Source organism: Haplochromis burtoni, unplaced genomic scaffold (assembly GCF_018398535.1).
Source record: "Haplochromis burtoni strain Fernald_Lab_line unplaced genomic scaffold, NCSU_Asbu1 Contig_236, whole genome shotgun sequence".
Taxonomy (NCBI): domain Eukaryota; kingdom Metazoa; phylum Chordata; class Actinopteri; order Cichliformes; family Cichlidae; genus Haplochromis; species Haplochromis burtoni.
In genome coordinates, this window is record NW_024582597.1 from 701,362 (window position 1) to 726,371 (window position 25,010).

The window sequence follows — 25,010 nt, forward strand, 5'->3', positions numbered from 1 at the left end:
GTGCTGACATTGAAATGACACGGCACAGAAATATAAATATATACAGTCTGACTGGACTTGACTAGGTTGTTCTTTATGGCACACAATGACACTTAAATTACGATAAGTAATAATGTTTAGAGTTAGACAACATTCACATGCTGTGTGTCATGAAGCAGTTCATTAACAACGCAGAACTTCTCGTGCAGGTTTTAGGCACTGCTAGCTTTATTTCATTAGACGTTTGATACAAAGGCTAGCTCTTCTTTATGCTCTTCTTTGTGTTTGTGAGGTCAAAACGTGTGAGGACGGGAATTTCCTGAGCATCTTTGGAGAGACTGCCGCCGGAGCAGGAGGAAACGATCTGAGTCTGTCTCTTCCACTTGCAGCTGAGGCTGGGGCTGAATCTGGATCGGCTGTGCTGGGGTGGAAAAAAGTTGGGGAAGTGAACGGGAGGCAGGACGAAGAGCACAGGTTTCAGCACCTCCTTTTGAGGTCCACGTGAGCGGGCCGCTGGGACCGCAGGAGCAGCAGAAGAAGAAGAATAACGCAGAGTGGTGGTGACAGGAGCAGTGTGTAAGCTTTTTTCTAGTTTGGAGGAGGAACAGGAGGAGCTGTTGCATTCTGGTCTGGAGTAAGAGAACGAGCTTGATGTGGTGCCCTTTGTGGCTTGCAAGCGCAGTGATTTGGGTTTTTCTAAAGGATAAAAACAATAAGATGGGACAAAAAAGGAATTTATCATTTTGAAATAAAGTGTAGGAGGCTAAGGAGAAAAGGCTGAACTCCTTCCAACCAAACTAAACATTACTACTGGTACACAACATCTATAAATCCCAGCTTGAAAAAAAAATTACTAAATATAGATGATGCAACCAATCAGTGACACTTAATTATCCACAGCCTATTTCTTTTCTTTTTTAGAGATGTAGGCAAGCTCTGCTCTCATTTCCACATTTTATTCTAACTTAGATGTCATTAGCTTAGTTTTAATGGACACATGAGAGTGGTATCTGTCTTTCCTCTCCACTGCACATTCAGCTGACTTGAGTTATTTGACTGTTGGGTGCACACCCACCTTGTGAAGACTGCTTCATGTTAGTAAAATCCTGATGTCCACAGAGCACAGCGCTGTCACTCCTCTTGGTCTGATGATGCTTGGGCTGAATGCTGACAGAGAGCTGGGACTGGGTAGTGCGAACACTGGCTGCTTTTTTCATCTTGCTGCTGTTTTCGTGTTGTTCTTTTCTAGTAAGGTGGTTGGAGCCCAGTTTGTCCAGTATGCCTTTTGCATTTGCCCTGGCGATCACCTCGTTTGGTGCCTCTTTGACTGCTGGCTCAGGCTTTTGAGAATTGAAAAAAAGAATAGGGACATGAAAAATGCAGCGTTTCATGAAAATTTGTTAATGGACATTGTTCTTTTAAGTGATTAGCATGGAAGGGGAAGTGCACTGAATGGTACATTTTAACTGTATTTAATGTTTATTCAAAAAACAAATTTTTGGAGATGAGAGGAGAGAAAAAGGAGAGAGGACAGGAAAGGAAGCCACCATGTCCTTGCTGCTGGCTGCAGGGTCACCTGCTGTCTCAGCAGCAGCCCACTGCTCTCCTCAATGCCTGAATTATTCACAAGCACAGTGCACACTACAGGGACATGCAGCCTGCGTGAGTCTTTGTGTATTTAGTTTTTGAGTGTTTGCCTGTGCTTTAATGCAAATGCATTTAGGCGTTTGTACAAGCTGTCCATAAGTCTACATCATTTCTCTGTATGTGTGCATGCACACTGTGTCAAGGTGGGAATCTTGCACCTGTGTGACACCGCGTGCTTCGATGCACTCTAGGCAGGTAAACATGGTTCTAGAAGCACCTCAGTAATGCAGTCTTTGGTGGACGCCCTGAACTTCACTGACGTTAACTCATACAGACGGAGGGGGCGCTGAATTATTCAACAGATTCTCTCCCTCGCCTCCTTTTCTTCCCCTTCACCTCTGTAAATCTCACTTACTCCATCTCCACTAACCAACTATGCCATACTCTGTAAATCTCTCGCTTCCGTCTACTCTCTGCCAAACTCAGCTGCCACAGCAGTTCCTGGATTTGAACTCACTCTTTTGTTAACATTTACGTCCGAAATGAATCTCGTCAACAGCTTCCAAATTTATGAACAAAAAAGAAAATAAAGACAATGTTGGAGGGCATTGGATCTCCCATTAATACTGTCCAAATTAATCCGTCAGCAGCAGCAGTTTGTTTTTTTAGATAAAGGTCCACCTGTGACGTGGGTCGCTTTCTCGGGAAATTAGGCCAGAAACGCATCACTTGAATATCTTTATTGTCCCCAGCTGTTCCCGCTCATAAAGAACTTCAGTGGGCACCACTACAACAGGCAATATATGCCAGACAGCATTCAAACACTTATATAATTGCTATTTTTATGACGCTTTTCAGTGTGCCACAATAACTTTTGATTAGCTGAGTTTATTGCAGGTATGGCGAGAAGAAAAAAATCATGTTTGAGGCACCATTACAGCACTTTGATTATCTTTTCATTCCTATCTGTGGAGGTATAAAACATGATGGATGGTCAGAGGGAAACGGTGCGGGAGAGCTCCGTCACACCCGGTGGGGGTAAGATGGCTTAATAACCTCACGCTGGCATCAAAAGCATGAAAGCAGATTTCATAATGTTGTGGCGGTAATGGGGAGGGGTGGTCTATATTGTGAATTATGAGGATGTGGGGAAGAACGGTCACAAACACTTGATGAGAATTGCTGATGCACCTTTACCAAAACAACCCTGAAGATCCAGTGCAACACAGCGCACCTGCAGCCAGTTGGGACAGAGTCTCTCTAAAGAGACACCTACACAAATAAATGAGGGCGAGGAAGACAGGGAGAACAGGCAAAGAGAAGAAAATGAAAGTGGATTGGAGAGCAGATGCGTTTGAGGGAGAGTCTTTATTAAGCAATCAAAGCCCGTGACTAGAAACCACAAAAGAATTTGAGAGAGACAGAGTGCATCCCAATTACCAGTGTTCACAGAAAAGTCCCAAAATTATCAAAACTTGCTCTCAAACACATTACAGCAACAAAACTAAATCCCCCTCTCTGCCCTTTCTTTTTTCTCCTCTCAAGATTTGACTCTTAACAACTTGCTCTCAAACACATTACAGCAACAAAACTAAATCCCCCTCTCTGCCCTTTCTTTTTTCTCCTCTCAAGATTTGACTCTTAACAACTTGCTCTCAAACTGACTTTGGCCTCTCATGTTCAGACTTATGCGTTTGTGTTCAGGCAATGTTCTCTTTCTTCACCTACGTGTCACACCTTCGGTCTAGATGCCAAGTAAACCAGGAAAAGACGCCTGCATCTCTGACTCGACATTCTCATTTCCTCTAGCACCGTGACCTCCTTCCACCCGTTCTTTTTCCCTTTCCTCAAGGGTCTCACCAAGTGCCCGTCACACACTGTGATCCTCATGTTCACCCAATCTCAGCTTCTGCTGCTTTGTCCCTATGCACTGCCTGCCTTCTCTCCAAATATCATAACAACTCAAATGGTTCATGCTTCAGTTTCCCGGTAGTTGCTTGTTTTTGACAGACTGCAGCCAGCTCAGTGTATCTACTTCATCACAATTCCCCACACTAATAAGCTTCGCCAATTAAACTTATTTCACCGTTGTCTGTGTTTATCTATGAGAGAGCCGACTGACTCAGGGGAAGAAGAACAAGATATTTTCTCTGCAGACATAAATAAAGGATCACCCAATCTATTCTGTCTGTGCTTGTGAAAACCATACACACACACAACCTCTGTCGGTACACAGCATTTTCATTTTGAAGGCTGAATAAACTGTCAGCCGGTCTTACAAAAGTCAGCAGCATGACACCCTGGTATCATACCGGCGAGGCACACAGTCAGGTCCAGGACTAATGATGGAACTTATCTGTCACTTGAAACCAGACAGCTTGCCAGTGACGGATGCTACAGTATTGTGCAAAAGTATTCAGACACCCTTTACGTCTCTATAGTTTGCTAGGAAAATGAGAAATATATGTAGAGATTGTAGGAAACTATCATTTCCTCTTTTTACTGTTCCCATTTCTCTACTGTTTCTTATATCAACCCTAAATGAGAAAACATTCATCTGTGTGTTTTAGTGGCGTATTGGGAATACAGCCAAGTATGTGTTAATACTTAGACATTTAAAGTCCATTACACGATACTGAGACAGTCATAAATGGCAGAGTGACATTCACCACACCATGCATCTCCTTTAATCATTATTGATTCATCCGTTTATCTTTTATTTTTAAACAGTTTATCATTTTAACGGTGCTGTGCAAAAGTCTTGAGCCATTCCTTGTTTCTTTATGGTTTGCTAGTCAAATTAGAAAAGGCTGCAGTAAGTAATTGAAACATGTACAAAGAAAATAGAATATATAAGGCAAAAATGGACATTTTTTTTAACACGCTTCAGAGCCAATAATTGGGGTAGCTGTAGCACAGGAGGCAGAGCAGTACTACTAATCGAATGGTTGGCGGTTCAATCCCTGCCTGCTCCAGTCAACGTGCCAAATATCCTCGGGCAAGACACTACACTAACACCAAGTTGCTTCAGCATAGAAAAAAAAAAGTGCTTGCGTGAATGGGTGATTGTGGAATGTTGGAATAATGTGCTTTGAGTGCTCAGTTAGAGCAGAAAAGCACTACATAAGAACCAGTCAATTTACCACCTTCATTCTTTCAGTCTGAGCTCTTTTAGGCAGCTTTCTTTAAGTAGTCTTAAGGTATAGTTCTCAGGCTTCTTGAAAGACATCCAAAGCGTTTCTTTGGATGTTGGTGACCTTTCTTCCCTTCCCTGTTAAAATGTGTGTGTTTGCTGAGAAATGAAGCTGTTGCCAATCAGATTCTTTCAATATGGTATTGCATAGTGGATCAAAATCTGACTTTACTTTACTGTCTTAATACTTACATCAATTTTGACAAGATCCCCAACACCACCGGGTGAAATGAAGCCCCAAATCGTGACAGAGCCTCCTGACCTTCTATGGTCATTGATTTGAACCAAAAACCATTAAGCTGACAGATTTACTCCTCAAAAAAGTTTGACTCCTTGGAAACAAAATATAAAGACACGACGGGTCACTCGAGAATTTACACAGTACTGTAAATGAGCTAAATTTGCCTGTACTTATCTCTTTGGCTGCACTGCCTAAAAGTAGCAGCAGCAGGGGCCTGGAGGAATTTCACTTTCACAGAGCTTAGTTATCACTGATCCCATGTAAGAAGCAAAATGTAGCTAACATTACAAAGTGTTGACTCTGCATGCGAAGACAGATGCGGCTTTTTACAGTGTGGTTGCAGCACTCAGACATCAACAAGGAAACAGCAGCTTTGTAAGATTTCATACTGGCTTCATGAAGGAGCAATAGGAGCTGCGCTGCTCTGTTATGAGAAGTGTTTTCTGTGTACATGTACATTAACCCTTTAAGACCTACCATAGAACCAAGTCCGCCAGAGCTTATATTATATTTTTACATGCTGTAGTGCCATTTTTGGGAGCATTTCAAGTTGATATACATCAATACAACCATTATAGCCCAAATTTTAATAATATGTCTGCATTAAGTGCATAGTAATTACATAAATTGCAAAAAAGTGCAATAAACTACAAAAAAATTGAAAATCGTTTTTGTTTTTTTAACATATATTTCTAGTTAGAGAAATTTAAGAGGCTTATCCCTCAAAACTGTAAATACAAAAAAGTTGCACAAAATAGTTTCCCACCACAGGAAATTTATTTTGAGTGTCTTCATAGTTTTATTTTTGAAATACACCAATTTTTATATACTGCAGGAAAAACGAAAATAAATATTATAATGCAAATTTGCAAAAAAGCAGCATATGCATCAAAATAAACTATTTCCAGCAGTGCAATATGAGTCCTAAGCATCCCAGAAACGACACAGAAAGTCATAAAGTCAAACATAACTTTTAAAAACACCAGTATAGGCTCATAAGGCCCTGATGGTAAAAAACTACATTTCCGCAAAATGACGTCACTTCCGGTTTCGGGCAGGTCATGGCGGACATGCGATAGTTCGCGCTGATGGACGTAGGAAGTGTTACAAACAGCTGATCGGATCGGCAAAGCGTGTTTCTGGAATATTATGTTTTTGTTGCTGCAAGTGCTTTTTATGCAGTTTTTGCAAAGCTATATGTGGAAGGAAACTGTGACCTAGGACAAGCTGATGGCATAAGATGTAAGTACAACTCCTCCGGTTTCATATGCAAAAAAAATTATTGCGCTAGCTTACGTGGTTGCAGTGCTATCGGGATTTTAAAATAGTTACGCAAAATGGAGCGTGTCTACTCCAACCGGCTTTAAATGGTTAATTTTGTGTGGTCACAACTCTCCTTAACACATTATTAAAACGGAGGTCCTGTTGTACATCAGTATATTCTCAAGATAAATAAAGTAGTTACTAACAAGGGTGCGTATATTGTGGCTTATTAGAGAATTCCTTTGCTCATCTGCTAAAGTGATGCTTACCACTCTGGTAAGAACAGCCAGAAAGGAGCCATTGGTGTGCTCTGTTGGCTCCAGCATGAAGAAACTGTCTGTTTCATCCATGGCCTTTGGATACTCAGAGGACATGAAAGGGGAAGGGCTTGGCCTGAATGAAACACACACACACATACGCAGCAAAACAGGAAAATACAGTTTAAAAAACATAACCAGTGACATTAAGAAAACACATTGGAATAACAGCTGAAGATATTTTTTTCTGATTACTGACATAAACATTTTATAATTATAATTTTTTATTACTTTGTTATTTGAAATCCACAAACATTGCACACAGGAGTAGATGTCTGGGTAAAACCAGTATGATCCCTACCAGAAATACTACCTTTGTTTTATTTACGCTAGCCTAAGGCACTGCCAGCACACCAGGCCAGCTTGCTGCAGAGAGGATTCAGCCTTGATGCATTCAAGTCAACAGGACTGAAAAACTTCAACCAGACTCTAGCTCTTAACCCCACAAACAAAGAAAAGAATCCTAGAAAAAAAAAAAAGCAGGAAGGCGAGCTGACTGAAAATCGTTTCTTCCCTGGCCTTTACACAACATTTAAAGACATGAAATGGCACCTTTGATTATATTTTCACCGAATTTCCTTCTGTTCCTGTCTGAGGTGTGCTGAGGCTTTGACAGAAGCCTGTCTAAAGGTAAGCAGACAAACAACTTGCAAAGCTGACAGACAGACAGACAGACAGCAATGCAAACAGACAAAGAAAGGCAATGATGGAGACAGAAGCAGAAAGCACACCGGGGTGCAGAGAGTGAGGCTGACCTGAACTTTGCTTGTTTTGGTTCCCCCTCCTGGTCTGCACGGGCCTGGGCTTGCTGCAACGCTTTTCTAACCACGTCCGCATTTTCCTCTGGGTATGACGAGCATGTGGCGTAGACAATTGCCAAAACTTTGGGGACTATACACAAAAACACACACATTTAGTTAAAAAGCATCCCTTCATCCCTATTTACAACAATTAAATTTGATTATTCAAGCTGAGCCGTCCTCCTCATCAACTGCTCGCTTTGAAGAAATATGCTCTTGAATATTAATTTCTTCGCGCTGCTTATGCATGTACATTGCTCATTTTATTTAACTGCGACTGGCTTGAAGATTTGTTTGGCTGCTGGCAGTCTGACTCCCTTTATTTGAGCTTTGATTTCTTTCTTGCTCGCTAATTATTACCAGACAGAAATAATTAACACTCGGCTGATAAAGAAGCAAACCTGCTCAGATGTGGCAAATCGGCTCCAATCAAATGTGAAATATAACTTGGAGAGAGGTGAAAAGGAGACAAAAAGATTAGAACCAGGCCAAAATGTCATTCAGGTGTCCTGCAATTAGATGCTTCACAACAGACACGAAAGGCTTTGGAGGTGTGTGTGTCTGTGTGTGTGAGTGTGAGAGACGCTGAAATGAGACCATCAACACAACTGAACCACGGCACTCGATACATACCCGCCATTAATTACTAGTCCTATTAGAAAGCATCTACACTGGCAAAACCACAGACAAGGGCTGATCAATAGCTCCTTAATTAGAGAAGCTAGTTTACATTTCCCCCAACCTACAGACTCCACCTGCTCAATGAACACATCCCAGAGCAGAGACAGAAGGATCCCCTGAACAAAACAAGATGGATTGAAGCTAATGAGCATAACTCGCTGATACAGACTGCTGAACAGAGGAAAATGCAGCGTATAAATATATACAGTAGAATACAACTGAGCAAAAACACACTGACAGCAGATTAAAAGAGTAGCATCGGCATAAAACAGAATACTTCTATCACGATCACCTCTAGACAATTTATACAACACAAAGCGGGACACCGAAACACTTTGAAATATGCAAAGACTGCTGCAGAAGACAGCGAATGACCAGCACAGTGTAACATTAGGGTCCTTAATTAAAACTCAGAGAATCTCCAAGGAACACCACAGACTTCAGCCTAATGGCATAGGAGATTAGATAATTAGGAAGTGTAAGCAACATCGTGTCAGAGAGGCTGCATGCTCGAAACTCAGATTATGTGGTGCGCGTACGAGAGCGGGTGGTTGTACGCTCACACATCAAGGCATGATCAATATCCTTCCTCTGCTGTGCTACCAGGGATTCCAGTTTGCTTTGGGCTATGGAGCCTTGGGACAGGTCCTGCAGCAGGTCTGTATCTGAAAAAACAAAGAGGAGCTTCAGAAGAGAATAATCTTTACTTTATTAACTGTTGCCTTCGAGTGGGTATAAAAGCATCTTTAAGTAAGTATGTTATCCGCTAGTTGTTATGCCACAAAGAAAGACTTCCATCAGATATTTGTTCAGGGTGAAAATGTTCAATTTTTAATATTAAGGCTAGTTTAGAGCTTTTTCACTAGAAGCTGTTGCATAAAAACATTAAGGACATGCTTTTGTTTTTTACTTTTTATGAATGCAACTGCAACAACTGCACAGGATAAGCAATAGCAATAATTTGCATTTAAACAATGTAAGCTTGATATATCACATCCTACAGTATATCCAGTGTGCACAACATCTTGATTTGTGCACATTAACCAACTGTATGTTCCCAGGTCTATATCAGTATAGTAAATAAGCCCACAGTGTATGGCTCAGTGCTTAAATCGTTACCTCCATTTTCTTGTAGTATGAAATCAACTGGGTTGCTAACTGCAGACACAGAACACTTGGGGGTCAACAGGATAACGCGCACTCTTTGAAGTCGCTTGTCACCGGTGTGCAAAGATTGGAATTCCTCCAGTATCAGTCTCACATCTGAGCGCCAGACACAGACAGTATAATGATAATCAGCACCAGGCATGCACATGTTCTCCGTGCTTAAATCCATGATGTCCCACTATATTTCTTTATAGAAAAATTCTGTGCCTGAAGGCGTCGTCTGCAATCATAAAAATGTCAACTTTGTTCCTTCCCCTTTTTTATTTCTCTAATGACTAGCTGAGGTGGCAGCCACTATCAGCAAAATAACCTGGTTTAAAGCACACTGAGTTTATATGAGTCCCTAGGATTTTTGTTGACAGCAACATCCATTTTTCTCACTAGAACTCGCCCAGTCTTTGTTGGTCTATATCAAGTTTTCACTTCATTTAAAGACAAAGACAGTTAACAGCCAGGTGCTTTCTTTTGTTCCATCTTCTTCTGTCGCCTCTTTTGTCTCCAACACAAACACAAACCGATACTGACAGCCCACTCAAGGACATACATCTGTTTTCTCTTACTGTTGCAGCCCATTGCAGAGACAGTGAGCTCCAGCTCCTCCCTTTGAGCATCTGTGCAGTTGTTGACACAAACGTAGACGCTGGGCCAATTGATGCTGTTGGCTTTATACTTTTCTGCAATTAGGGCAGCAGTGTGGGAGACAGTGAGGCCGGAGAAGGAGCCCACCATGAGAACATCTCCTTCCTCGTGTAGCAGGGAGCACACAGCATTTGGGCCCAAGCTGCATGACTTATCCTACAGGCACAGGGAGTGGAAGTATTAGTTTGTTGCAGCAATGCTATGAGGCAAACCAAGGAGGAGAAAAAGCAGAAAAACAGAAAATGGAAAGACTGATGGAGAGTCAGTGAACAAATATAAAGGAGAGATGATTAATTAGGGAGAGGCAGTGAATATTTGATTGAATCTGGCCACAAAAATCTGATTTACTTGTGTTGTGGTGCTGCGTACTGTTCACAGTTTATGTGGCAGCTTGACTTTTATGAAGCAGAAATTAAATGATTAAACTGTCCAATCCTCCCAAACAGGATAATTCTTTATGGCTCAAAGTGAAGCACAGCCATATGAGTGGAAGTGATGTGAAATATTTGTATCTGGGTAAACTAATCTTTCTTGGCATAAGCGATTTCAGTCTTACAATCAATTTGAGAAAGTCCATTATCAAAGTGAAATCATAAATATCACAGAAGACTGATGGAGCTAAAGAGATTCCACAGCTATATTAGAGTATTCAGAGAGGAGGCTGATATTGTCAGAAACCTCGTCTCTCAGTGCACCTAGTACCTGGATGATGAGTTTGTGATCGCTGAGCAGCTTGGTGGAGTACAGCTGAGCTTTCAGCTGTGCAGGGAAGACCAGTATATCCCCACAGTGGGGATCCTGGCAGAAGGTCTGGCCCTCCAACTGCCCAATCGATTTGACCTGAGAGAAACCTGCGCTCTTCAGGACACTCTGGATCTCATCAAGACTGGAAGTAAAAGAGGAGAGGAGCGATAAGGCGAAGAGAGAGGAGAGAGCAGATTAGCGGAAGCCCAAGAGAAGGGATAAAAGACGAAGGTCAGAGGTAGCAGAAAGAGGAAGGCTCTCTCCTCTCCTTATTATTATCTCTCATTATTCGATAATAATAATGTTAGAGTGTCAGAGTTGCTATTTGGCCTTTTAAGAGTCTTTATTAGTAATATGGTCTATAAAAGCCATTAAGACACACACATTCATACATACACATACAAACACGTGCACATGTACATACACACCATTAGTCCCAACAGGTGACCTTTACAGTCCCAGAGCTCACTGAGGGTTGCTGCTGATTGAATCTGTCTACAGCAGCAGGATTTACACCTAACTGAATCAGGCTGTCAGGCCCAGGCAAGAACACACATTAGCGCGCGCACACACACAGCGTGTAGGGCGAGCATTTAATTGGATGTCAGCCGGGTACCTGGCCCATAAAACACTGGATAGCGCCCAAAGTTAAAGGTCTGTGTAAATGCAGGTGCGTGTGGACACATCCTGGGTATGCTTACAGTGCACGTCTGTGTTTATGTACAGGTGTAAATGTATAAGTGTGTGCTATCTGCTTCTGGGAAGGTGAGCGTGTACTCTCAGCATGCTCAGCTGACCTGCTCTTCAGCGTGTTGACCCATGCGTAAAGAGGAAGGTTGCTCGACCTCTGCTGCTTCTTCTTCACACTCTCTGGCAGGATACACTCAATGGACAAGAGATCATGTTTGATCCTGCAGCGGGCCAGAGAGGCAGCCAGTTTGGTTTTAAACCTGCACACAAGACAAACAAAAACAAACACTAGGGGCATCCTTGTGATGACAGCACACAGGCCAGATTTCTCTTTGAACTTTGAACATTTTTTATGTTTATCCACCAGATACCTTACATGGAAAGTTACAAATACATTACAGATTAAAAAAAGAATGTGTGAATGGTAACCAGTGAGCTCTTGGCTTCCTTTCTTCTGACTCCCCTTGCTCAGTACTCATGGGTTGGACTACTTCCATCTGCCAAATTGACCTTTTCTTTTATCTCTGTAAAGTTTTGTCACTGTGTTTTGCACAGCTGCAGAGCTATCATGGTTTGTTTGGGGTTTGCTTTTACAAAATCTCTCTGAAGACAATGAAACAGATTTAAAAAAAAACAAAACAAAAAAACAGAACAAATACAGAAACACGTGATGACAAACCCACACACAGGCAAATGTACATGAAGACAATACCAGCCAGGCTGTGTAGATTTTAAATACTTTATCTAAAATTCCTCATGTTTTATTGTGTTTGTCTTTTAATAATTTCACCCGCAGTGATTTCAGCTTTTTTGTGCTTTTGTTTTTTGGTTTGTTTTTTTCCTCACCTGAGGAGGTAGTCCTCCACATGTCTAACTTCCTGTACGATCTCGTCCACCTTGCATTCCCGAGGGAGGAACTTCCTGTTCTGGAAGTCATAGAGCATGACGGCAACAAGGCTCATCTGTTCGTCTGGCTAGAGTGTAAGAGCAAAAGGCACCACGTTTCATTTAAAAGCAAGAACAAGAGCAGAGGCATAATAGAAATATTTCTCATTTTAATAACTTGAGGAACAACCTTGTTTTTATTTAGTGGTAACGGCTCAAAAGTCAGCATATGCTGCATGTCCAGAATTTACACCTGCATCGGTGTAGTTCAGTGGTTTTTAAATGGCCCTATTTCAGCTACATAATGAGGAGAACTGTGGACTGATACTATTTATCTGTATTGATTCAGTGACTGAACTGTTTCTCATTTACACAATTGACACACACACGCACAGTAGCTCAAGGATGTCCTGCCATGACCCAAAGTTTGGTACTTAATTAAAACTCGGAGGAAGTCTGAGTTATGTTTCCACCACTCCCCTACAATTATCGCTCTCCCTTAAACTCACTATCTTCCTCTCTCCACTTCTTTCCATATCCCTGTCCTTTCCTCTCTCTAACCCCACCTTTCTCCCCCTGAGGGTGGGAGGGCACCAGCCGCATTAGTGGCAGATGGTGCTCCATTGCAGAAACAGCTTGCCACATCCTCACAACTGGGCTAATGGGCAGAAGTTAGAACGCTACAAAGGTTTCTGTTTTAGGGGAGGAATTAGGTTGTCCTTATTATTCGGTACAGAGGCCTTTAATTTCTTTTTTTTTCTTTTCTTTTTTTGAAAGGTCGATTTCTGAGACAGGTTGTGGCACTTTGCTTTTGAGCTCAATCGACTTCCCTCATTACCTCAAATTCCACTTGTCCTTCACCAAGGTTAAACACTTGGGTGTGGGAAAATTCCCAGTCACTAAGCTTGCCTGGAAACAGTGTCCCATGGTGGGAAACAGTAAACATGTCAGCTCTGCTTAGCAACTCTTATCCCAGTCTCTTGAGACTGTCTTCATCTCACTCTGTTTAATTTCAGGGCTAATTTCAATTCAGTAGTGTATTACTGATATAACACAACTGAACAAACTATAGATGAAATATCCCGAATGCATGTACTACATTATCTGTGATTAAAGTTTCATATGCTTCATTTTACACGTGGATTGGAACTCTGTCATGTCAAATGCTTTCTACCTTCTCTGTCTTCCTGACTAGAATTTATTCAGGTTACTTCCATCCTCTGTGGGATTTAGGCTTCATTTTCCTCCTCCATTGTGATCAAATGTGCTTTAGGCTCAAAGCCTATGTATACCCTCATTTTTCCGTTCTACTTTTTTTTTTTCCTTCCCTATCCAATACCCTCATGTACCCCCTTTTTTACATGCAGTCTATTCGCTCTCATTCACCTCTTTCTCCCGTCTCTATTTCTCTACCAAGGTTGAACTTTATAGATGCCAGGAGTGTAAAAGAAGGTGAGAGTGAGCTCTAAAGACTGTCTCATTGTGTCTGGGCTTTATTGTCTAGCTAGAGAAATGCAGAGTAACGACCTGCCACTATCCCGTAGGGAGAGCCATTCCTTTCACCCAGGGCCATATTTCACAAGGCTACGATGCAAGTGTACATCTGTGTGCCTGTGGGGATTACACTGCAAACACATATATTCATGTGTATTAATGTGCCCGGGTATGCTTAGGCCCTCGCTGAAATAGACACTGGCTATCTTCGATCTGTAAACTCTATGACAGCTCTGTTTTCTGTTTGCACATTCACCGCCGCTCGCTTTCATTTCGCGTCTCTTTCACCTGCTTCACCAGCCATGCAGTCGCTCTGTATTCTGCCCATGTTTTATCACCATCCAGAACGTCGGAGAAAACAGCTTAAGCAGCCCTCCTCTTTGCTCAGAATCTTTTATGTGGTGTGTTAAAAGTAGGGCAAAAGTACATGCCAGCCTCCTCCAGAGGATACCTCTTCATTTAAGAAGGCTGTAGGTTCACGGCTGTGCTACAAAGCTTTCTTTTACGAGTACACAGCATCATAACAAAATAAAAATTGGTTAGAGGACAGATACAGCATACACACTGTGCAGAATACACTCAGATGGTACATACAAACTCACTGCCCCTGGGTTGTTTTGATTTCATCGCTAATTAATGGGGTGTAATAAAGGATAATACACAGCCAGATATGTTCTGCCACATAGTAACGTTTAGATGTTTTTTACTCCAAAGGGAGACATTGTCATTGATTAGAGGAGGGAATATGAACAAAACGAGACGCTTTGTGAGTTGGTGAGAGGAGCATGTCAGTGCAATAAATCAATATTACTGTTACTGATTATAACATCAGAGAGAATAGGACAAACAATATGTGGAGTGTAAACAGCAAGACATGAACACTGGAGAGTGTTTGTGGAAGCACTAAGGTAAACAAAACTATACACAGAGGGATAACAAGGTAAACTGAGAAATTACGGACATATAAAATTATATGAAATGATTTACCATTGGTTGAGTAAGATAACAGCAGCTGTCAATCATCATGTCCTCCAGCAGTTCTTGATCTGCACAGGAATAATAAAACAAGGTTAAAAGGATAGAAATGCAATAACAGAGATTTCAATAACTAATTGTGAGTGAGTAACGATGATGCATATTAATGCATCTTTTATATCAATGTCTAATTATCCCTCGAAACCAATCCCGACTCCTCCATTTGGAGGAGGAGACGGAGGCACAATAAATTACTCCTATCCATTAATGAATCCACATCTAATGATAAAAACATGAAAACACACACAAAAAAAAAAGAGCTAATGGAGATGAAGACAAAGAACAAAAGAGGCTCCTAGAGGCACCCCGAATGATGGCAATTTAATTTCAAAAGATAATTCAATTAGATCGGGGGTTTAATTTCCCGTGATTAAATGCTTATTTGGTGTTTAATTAGACCTAATCTGATTCTTCATTTGGTTCTTTTCTTTCACTTAGTGTGTCTTTGCTATGAGAGCCCATTTAATTGGAGGAATAATGACACCAATGACATATAAAATAATGAAAAGGTCAGATCGAGACATAATCAGTGAAGCCAAACATAGAGCGCGAGCGTGTTTTTCATACCAGGCTAGTATGTGCCAGTATGATTCAATTTTCCATTTTATTCACACCATTAATTAACCCTCAAGTAACCAAGTAATTTATGATCCCAAGTATATCTAACCATATGCACGTCATTATGATATTTCTAGTCTAATTCTCCTAGAACGTTTTTACCAAGGATAACACAAGGTAGTGTGGGAACATTTATGACCTTGGATATTTTTTTTTTTTCATAACACTACGTTTGCTCACTTTTGCTTTTATAGTAATTATTCCTTAATGAGGCATCTCATTTTGACTGCACGATCTCTGATTATATTTAATTTTTAACAGGAATAAGAAAGGATTTTAAAAAAAATCCATCCTGATTATGGGGATGCTGTAATTTGTTGTATACAGAGTATTACAGAGGTACCCGCTCATCTATACTTTGCTGTCCTATAAAAATTATTTGCACACCGCTATGGTGCAATCAATAACTTAATTCTGTCATTTTAGTCTAGAGAAACTCTTCTTGACCTTCTTTATGAAAAAGGTGACAGAAGTCTGAAAGGGCTGACTTTAAACTGCTAAAAGGTGAGAGCTCGCTATCAGATATCTTTCCTCGGTTTATAGTGGTTTTCCACCCCCATACCCACGCTATCGTATCATAAAAGCAGCAACTGCCCCACTAACCAACAGGATTCTTTCTCTTAAAATATACATAAAAACAAACAGGCTTATCCTTACCATTCCCATCTGTGAACAGCAGGCTCTCCTTTTCGATATGCATGAGATGGAGAGACAGGAACACTTGCCCGTCTATCATGTTAGGATTAAAGAACCGCTGCTTCCAAAGTTTCTCTGCAGGTAGCGTTTGCTCTCTGCACAGTGAGTGAATGGGGCAAAAGGATAATTTCTCTAATATGAATGCGCATCTAGTGAAGAAACAGACAACTGCGAAAGCTGTCAATAAGATGCATGTGTTTCTTCAAGTGTGAAACCACAGTTTTGAAATTTTGTCTGTCACAAGGGTGGTTTGCCTTTTGGTTGATTCCTATTCCTAACAGACACACCTCTAAGACTGCAAATAGGATCTAAAACCAGACCCTATCCACCGAGACACCACGGAAACCACATACTGCTGTTAACTTATCGCAACATCACAAATTCACACTGGGCACCCCTATACAGTGTAGGGCAAGGTAAGCATCTGCATGCAGGTACACACACACACACACACACACACACAGGCAGCTACACAAACAACTGTTTTCACATGATAGAGCTTATCTTTAATTGAGGAAACAGAACTCTACAACATCAGCAGTGGTATAATTTACTGCAGATGCAGGTGAATAAGGTTTAGAATTGTCCCCATTACTGCAGAAGTCCTTAAAGACAATCTCTTAAGAGATAACCGCTCACTGTACACGGCAAAACAGATCTCTAAAGAGGCCATGACGCCTCATTCTGCAGAGGTCATGGTCTTTAACATGCTATAAATCACACACTGCAATTTGAGCAAAACACAGAGGGAATTCTGCTATAAATCACTTACAGGAGACATCTTTGCACAGCAGACGCCACGCTGGGTTTTTACCTGGGGGATGATGCAAACTCTTTTAAGTCTGACAAGCAACAGTCGCTTGAAATGAGTCTAACAAAAAAAAATTAAATAAATTATGATGCATCCTCAATCAGCAGGAGGCACTGTAGGATGCAGAACTGAGGTTATGTGTCGTGTGGCTTCCATCCAGGTGTTACACAATGAGCAGTGACTGATGGTGCCTGTAGTCAAACAAATGCTCAGCACAAGAGCCAGACCTGAATGGCGTCTCTTTTTCCTCTTCAGCAGGTCTTTGTCTCACAGTGTTCTGCATCAGTACACCCAATTGCACATTAATCTAACATTGGAACAGCCATTGAAGGTACCTGCAGTAAGTTATACATTCACCTTTGGGCTAAATGCTCAATCTATCTTACGTATTATGCATCTTGACAATTTAATATTTGCTGAGGCATAGTGGTGATAACTGCCCTGATTGTGGTCAAGGACAAAAAAAAATAAAAGACAAATCTTTCTCTCTTTGTCTTATACTCCAAGTCCAGCATAGCACACAGAGTGGCCCTTTCTCATTGCACAGAGAGAAGAGCAGCCTCAGTCATTTGACAGCCTGGCAGCCCAGTTGGCCAGTGGACAATGAGACAGAAATACTCAGAGGAGCCAGTAGAAAGAGGCAAAAAAAAGGAGGAGGGAGGACTTTTATGGCTACTGACAAGGTCAAATGAATTTCTACCACATTCCCACAAAAATTACTTTACACAGCTTAACACGAGCGTATTCCTCAAGCAATGACAGCACACTGCATGACCACTGAATAAGATATGAAACCTTGAAAACATAACCTGCCTTTAGGTCACTGATCTAGCAGAGCTACACTGGAAAATTGTTTTTTTAAGAGACAAAAGAAGGCACAGAAGAAGAAAAGAGTGAGAATGAAGTGTAAGAGAAGGAGAAGATGTGGAGAAAATCCCAACAGCTTTGTCTTTTGTTTATGAAATGGCAATTCTAAACCAGGGTAAAGATCAACCTCAACACCAACCCCATAACATTGAGCATTGCTCGACACTCCTCACAACACCCCGAAAGGGAGTGTCTGTGTCTTCCGCCACCGACATGGAGCTCACTGAACCTTTTGTTTAGAACAGATAAGAGTTATAATCACAAAGATCAATACCAGTTCATACTCACTGACATTTTGCTCTGTGTGCTTTTCGCTGGTGAAGCGCTTCTTCTTTAGGTTAACATCTGACCTTTGTTCAGTTTTGATTAAAAAAAACAAGTAAAATGTGGAGTAAATTGTGAAGAAGTCTTGAGCCACCCTTCCTTTCTTTAAATTTTGTTACTAGTTACTAGTTGCTAGTTTCTCTTCTATTATCCTTAGCAATCTTCCTAGTTTCAGCTGGTAATGCAAGCAGGCTATGATGACCTAGAGCTACAAATCTAATATAAGTTACTCAAATGAAGTGCTGGAGCTGGTGATGATGGATATTTTTGAGGTGATCTGCATTAACTGTTTAACATGTATGTCTGACATTCATCCAGATTCAGTGGACACACAGCGAGAAGATGAAAAAAATCATCCATGGCTATGGGGGTGTTCTAGCAACCTGACCTCGCCATCCACTGAAAACACGTTAAATCGATTCCAGCCGGCTTCCTGCCCTGGCTGTTGGCTCGCCTCCTCTGCATTATTGCCATGGTGATTACACACCCTGTGACTTCGGTCACCCAGACCTCACCCTAGTCCCAGCAAACAGATTAAGGGACAAATTGATTTGTAGCATGACGCAGAATTCCCACATGACCACTCGAGCATTTTTTTCCCCCTCTTCTACTCGCCCTTCATCAGTCTATCTATATGCAATTCTACCTGTCAATTAACTTGCCCAAAGCTGTTTGTTTGCCAGAAATCAAATCAATTTTGCTTGCAATTTCTAGAAAGAGAAATGATTCAAAATGAGAGCTGATGAAAACGTTTCCTGATGTCGCTTCACATTTACCCAAACCACAGACCATTACCAAGAGGTATAAATCAAAAATTAGGAATCGCTTTAATCTGTCGGTTTGTTGTTTGTTTGTTTTTTAACACTTTTAAGTCGAGGGTCAGCACAGCTTCACAGGCCCAGAGAAGATGCAGTCTTGGTATTTTGTTATTGACTTTTATGACTTTTAATACTATATCAAAGGACAATCTCAGTTTCTTAATCATAAAAAATTGTATGCTTTGTGCTGCACTTGAGATTGGTTATCCACCCACAGCAAACAGTGACTTATTTTATTAATGGTTAAATGAGACTTTAATTGTTTCAGGCCCTTAAACGACTCATCCCATGATCTCAATTAGACTGCCACGTTAGGATCTAATACCAGTCAGATTCTAACAATCAGATGCTAGAAAGTAATGTTTATTAAGACATTTTCCCTTCTGTAGTGTTGTGAAAGATCATCTCAAGGCAAAAACAAACTAAACAAACTATGAACAGAAACATCAGCTGCTCCTCATATGAGGTTGTTGATTTATGTTTATATGGCAGGCGGGCAGAGAAAGGCAAAAAAAGGAATAATAAAGGTTCGACAAATAACCCTGAGCTAACAGTTAATTGCCAACTTACATTTTAGTGTGCTGAAGGCCAACTCATAAGCTGCACGATGCATCTCCTCATCTTTGACTTCAGGTAACCGGAGTCCTCTTTCTTTGCCATAACTCACTAACCGTTGTGCAGCGGGCTTTTCCAGATGGTCATTCTGATAGATTACTGATGCCAGCAGGTAAACTCTGTCTGGGAAGCCCTGCCAGCTTTGGATGGTTATGTGGGGCTGTGGAGGAGCTGCAGAGGTGTCACTTTCAGCTTCATCATCCAGCTGGATCAGGTCTTTGCTGCTTGCGATGTGAGAAACAGACTTTTGTGTCTTGTCTGTGAAAGGGCACCTGTGACGCCCTTTGGCATTTTTTTTTTTCACCATCTTCTAAGGTCAGGTTTTCTCTTGCACACCTGAAAGCATGCCGTGCAGAGTTATCATAGTTTCTTTTTTTAAAATTAGCATTTATTTTTAGTTGCTTTTGTTTCTGATTTATTCAAGTTTCCAGTTGCTTCCAGAGATTCATTTTAAGGTGTTATATTTAGAAGCTAAAGCTAACTATAATGACTTTTTCACCCCTGATTTTAGTTATTCTTCACTATAAAAAACATCATGCCATATGCTCCCATCAGGAAGATACTCCTGCGTACCAGCGGCCAATACAGAAAGATTTCTGAGGAGCTTTTACCCTCAGGCAATTAGACATACCCTACTCAAATACTCACTCTTGGACTATGGTTATATTAGTTATTATAAGAAAATAGACACAAATAGAAAACTCTTTATGCAAAGCTGGACTCTCTTAATATTAAAGTTAAACAATGCACTGAAAATTTTTAACTTGAAGCTCAGAGATTTTCTGATTTGGGGCAATATAAACATAATGGACTCGACTTTACCTAAAAAAAAAGCGATTTTATTTTGTACATATGATGGTTAATTAAGTGAAACAGGATATCTGTAAATAAAAGCCATACAGCCAGAATAAAGGACATGATTAAACTAAAGATTTATTAACATGGTCTCACAAGTGTATCAATTAAAACTTTTTTCCCTGATGGCATTACGTTTAGTTGAATTTAATAGTTAAACACGACATTTTGCAGTGTAAGAAGGCAACATTAAATTCCAAATGCAAAGTTTGTAAGCCAATACAAACACATTTATTAATTTATTTTATTAAGTAACAATAATAATGTATAGAATATATAAATACCTATAATAGTTTCAGTTAGCCTTAAAAAGAGAAACGTTTTAACCAGTTTAAATAAAAATATTACAGATTAGATTATCAATAAAATGACCCTAAATGAACCAATAAATAATATGGAGTAATTGTTATGTTTCACCGTTGCTTACAATTTTCAAAACACGTGTGCAATTGCTATGTATGTTTCGCCATTTACCACAGCAGTGATTTAACAAAGCAGACCTCACTTTCTGTAGTAGCAGAGCTGGAAAATTCGTGTTGTTATTCGTTACCTTGTGAGACGGCCTCCCGTTATCCGAGATTCTCCGTATTTTCCTGCGCAGGTAGCTTAACGGTAGTGGCGCTGCTGCTAGCTGCTCAGCAAGTTTTAATTGCCAACTCCCCGCTACACACACACACAAACCCTGACCCCTTACCAAGCATTAACAGGGGTTTCCTCGGGTTTTACTGCTAGCCCCCCGGCAGCCTTGAATGGGTAATTTATAAAAATGCTACACCGCAGAGTCTCCACTTACAAATAAACTTTCTAAACGTCAACATTACGGTGCAGCTTCGGGTTAGCTTGCTTCCGTCACCAGGGCAACAGCATGCTAATTTTAATGCCCCGTTCTTCACGGATCAAGAGCCTCCTTAACGCTGGATGCCCTCCATCTATCTAGAGCATATGGGCTTGTTAAAATTTTACAGGGCATTATGTCAGAAAACCGCTAACAATATTAGATCGCTTGCAGATGGCACGCAGCTGTTGTTTCATCCAAGGGAAGTTAATAGAAAAGCAGTGGCGTAAATAAAAAGCCTTGGTTCCTTTGCCCCCTGGGGAGGTGGGGGGAACTTTCTGCCACCTTCAATTTCTCTCTGTGCTGCCCTGCATTTAAGTCTTAATACTTAATAACTCATATGATGTTTTTTGTATACTTTTGTATAAGCTGGACCTTTTTTTTTAGTTTTTTTCAAAGTTTTTCTTTGTATGTAACTGCTTTTTTGTTTCTGTTCATGTTCAGTCCAGTCCTGTTCTTTTTGCTTGTTTGTTACGCTACTTAACACAGACTCATTCAAGCACAAAAAGACACTCAAATCAAGTGTTGTGTCTACACATAACAGACAACTGAGTAAATCTTTTGGTACTTTGTTACCAGCAGCTCATCAAAAAACACATCATTTGTTCCCATTTGTTTAGTTAAATCTACAAAAAATGCCAACACAAAGCCTTTGAGAGACATAAAATAGTATTTACATACACAAGGTAATTCCCAAAGAGCTATTAGTGGCATGGTATGCAGTGTGCTTAAGGAATTTAAAATAACTGGACAAATAGAGGACAAAATAAGATCTGGCAGACATAAAAATAAATAAATAAATAAAAAAAATATCTACAGCAGATGAGCATTACCTGAAAGTCATGGCCTTAAGAATTAGGGGAAAAAAATTCTAGAGAAGAAACAGGACCTGAGAGACGCATCTGGTCTTCATTCTCTGAAAACTCACCAGTGAATGATCTTAATGGTGAGTTACTGTCTCGAAATTACACAAGAACTAGACTGAAAATCAGCAGCAACAGGTCTTATGGATTGATGATGCAAATTTGCAAAGTTTTGGTACAAATCGTCATGAATATGTAGGGAAGAAGTCTGAAGAAGGTACAAATAGTCAGTGTCTACTCAGAGGCTCTGTCAGAGTTTGGTGTTGGGGAGCTTGTCAACATTAATGGAATTATTAATGCAGAAAGGTACTGTCAGATTTTCCAAAATTTGATTGCAATACCATCTGGAAAGAATCTGATTGCCAATGACTCAGTGTTTTCAGCATGATAGTGTTCCTAAATGCACTACAGGTGCAGAAAAAGCATATGTAGTTAGAAAACACACACAGAGGAACACCATCAGTCATGAACTGGACTCCCCAGAGTGCAGACTTCAGCATTATTGGGATCATCTTGACAGAGAACAGAACAAAAGGCTGCCAACATCCAAAGAAGAGCTTTGATTGTCCTTCAAGGCTGGAAAACTACTCCTGAAGACTACTTAAAGAAATGATAAGAAAGCTTGCCAAAAAAAGAGTTGTGGCTGTGTTGGAGAATGAGGATGCTCATACCAATTATGGATTTTCAAGCTCATTAGAATGGCAGCAAGTTTTTACATGCTGCATTCTATTTATGAATACATGTTCCTGTGCAGTGATTTATATTTGCAATATATAAAGAAATAATGAAGACTTTGGCACAGTACTGTTTATCGTATGCCAAATAAATGCAGGTTTTTTGTAACAAACACACTCAAATTTTATTGGTTTATTTATTTATTTGTTTTACATTAGAATGGTAAATCTGCGCTTGACATTTTTATCTACTGTGACCATTAAAGTTTTGGATCTCTCCATTTAATTTAAATAGGCCACCTACAAGGGTGCCAGACAGATTCTGTCTTGAAGGATTTGTATAGTATTCTGTATTTTGACAAAAATGAACAGCTGACAATGCCCCAAAAATGCACCAGATGGGTCACAAGTAACATGTCAGCATTGTCTACATTCAACTGATCGCTTTCTCTGCACTCCGGTTCAAACACTGTGGCCAGAGGTCATGAACATCCATCAGAGATCGTCAGCCTCAGCATCCCTCCCTGCCCATTCATTTGTCATCCAGGGAGCTGTCCATACTTCAAAGAAGACAGGAGTCTACACCATTCATTTTTATGGCTCTGACAATAACCAAGAGGACCATTGTATTTAAATGCAATGACAGAATCCATTTTTTTCTATGACACACTAAATCTGACTCTACTGAGAGCACGTCCAAGTTTACAACACCTCACAATTATTAAACATTTTAAGAGACATTACTGTAATTTACCCAGAACAGATCCTCCCTGCTACACACAAATACAATAAATAAAAGTATCCTCCTTTTTTTTTTCCAAAAGTCGCCCATACAGGATGTAAACTGCTAATTGTATTTGTGGGGTATTTGGTCTTTTGTAATTCCTTTGATGTAAACGATGAATTTACATCAAAGATTAATGATTAACATTTATTATATGTCATTACTGAGCCCTGTGATAAGACTAATGACCGGTACAGGGTGTACCCTGCCTCTCGCTCTGTGACAGGCTTCAGCTCCCTCCTCAACTCTGAAATGGATAAGTAAAAGAAAATCGATGGATGGATGGATTTATGTGTGTAATTTGTGTAAAGCTCTATTAAACAGAAATGGTGCAGTCTTTAAAATGCATTAGATGCATAAAGGCTTTTGTAAAGTGTCTCAAAGTAGTACAAAATGCCATGAAAGCAGTTACTTTTCACTGGTGAAATAACCGTATCACAGTGATCCTCATTTTTGTATTTCTGTTGTTTTGTACAAAACAACCTAAAGATAAATAATGCTTTCAAGTGAAATTGTGCCAGGCTCTTGGTAATTTCCCAAGCATTGTTTCCCAGAGTGCCTGAGCTTCTGAGCCTGCCCAGATTACATGGTTCACCTCTCTCTCCGCTTCACCATGACAATCACTTTGGAGAGGTGGAGGGAAAAAACACAACACTATCTCACCATCTCCATCAAATTCTGTCGAACAGAGCCCACAGAACAATCAAAAGTTATGCCACCTACTGCTAAAACCTTTTTACTTAGAAAATTAATTTAATTATTAGCCTCCAGGTCAATTAAAATTAATGAACTGGTTACAGAATGGAAGTGAGTGAGACAGAGCTATAGCCACTTGCCATACTCTACCCCAGAGTACCAGAGGAATGAATACTCTCCAAATATTTTTTGCCTCCTCTCAGTAGTGAAGTTATGTGAGCGGGTCTCTGTAGAAGATGAAAAATGAGTGGGGATGCTTCTGAGCTGCAGATCTTGTACACTTCTGTTGCCACATGCAGCTTCAAACAGTAAGCTTTGGGGCATCCACCACCACTACAATGGTATGCGGGAAGTGAGCGCCCTCTACTGTGAGCTTAAGGTAATGTGAAATTAAAGAATACGACTCATTTTTCTTCATATTTGCAGTTCTTAGCAGGAATAATGAAAACTTATGAGAATGCATACGGAAGAAGAAGCAGCCATCATTTACACGCCTAAATAAGTATATCACAGTGTAATTTTACTAAAGTGCAAGTTTATTTCAAAGTGTTGGCCCATGGCTCTAATGTTGTCCAAAGTTATTAAAACTTATCAGTGGGCATTCATTGTGCCAGTTGACATAATGCATCGCTGCATTCAGCTTGAGTGTTGTAGTGTGTATTTTAATTTCATCCCTGAACTGAAACAAACTAGGACATTTATAAAGTAAACTGAGATAGACCAGTTATTGCTTTGAGGAAGTATTAAACTATAGAATTGCCATAATACGACTTCTATTTATTATGGTGAGAACTCTGGGAGACTATTTCCATGTAAAATGTAGTATAAGTAACTGTATT

At 40.4% G+C, this 25,010-nt stretch overlaps 1 protein-coding gene across 3 annotated transcripts; it reads right to left on the minus strand.

Moving 5' to 3' along the window:
* Nucleotides 1–177: 177 nt before the first annotated feature.
* LOC102290450 (putative methyltransferase NSUN7) lies at nucleotides 178–21,343 on the minus strand. Of its 3 annotated transcripts, none has more exons than XM_014338558.2 (13): nucleotides 20,870–21,343; nucleotides 19,420–19,800; nucleotides 14,668–14,726; nucleotides 12,148–12,275; nucleotides 11,409–11,561; nucleotides 10,570–10,753; nucleotides 9,789–10,023; nucleotides 9,181–9,324; nucleotides 8,601–8,726; nucleotides 7,336–7,471; nucleotides 6,533–6,656; nucleotides 1,055–1,319; nucleotides 178–675 (listed from the first exon to the last, which is right to left on the minus strand). In XM_014338558.2, the coding sequence occupies exons 2-13, from the start codon at nucleotides 19,769–19,771 to the stop codon at nucleotides 236–238; spliced, it is 2,346 nt and encodes a 781-aa protein (XP_014194044.1). In that variant the 5' UTR covers nucleotides 19,772–19,800; nucleotides 20,870–21,343; the 3' UTR covers nucleotides 178–235. The 3 variants fall into 3 exon arrangements, with proteins under 3 accessions (XP_014194044.1, XP_005937786.1, XP_014194045.1); XM_005937724.3 differs by having other exon boundaries at nucleotides 8,625–8,726; nucleotides 20,870–21,342; XM_014338559.2 differs by lacking the exon at nucleotides 19,420–19,800 and having other exon boundaries at nucleotides 20,870–21,341.
* Nucleotides 21,344–25,010: the final 3,667 nt, after the last annotated feature.

Excerpts from the sequence above, each read along its gene's own strand:
- LOC102290450 (XM_014338558.2), bottom strand. The coding sequence starts at position 19,771 with ATGGTGAAAAAAAAAAATGCCAAAGGGCGTCACAGGTGCCCTTTCACA. Across the intron at positions 12,276-14,667 it reads GTTATCTTACTCAACCAATG|CCAGACGAACAGATGAGCCT; the intron begins GTAAATCATTTC and ends CTTACACTCTAG. Across the intron at positions 10,024-10,569 it reads ATCACAAACTCATCATCCAG|GATAAGTCATGCAGCTTGGG; the intron begins GTACTAGGTGCA and ends CTGTGCCTGTAG.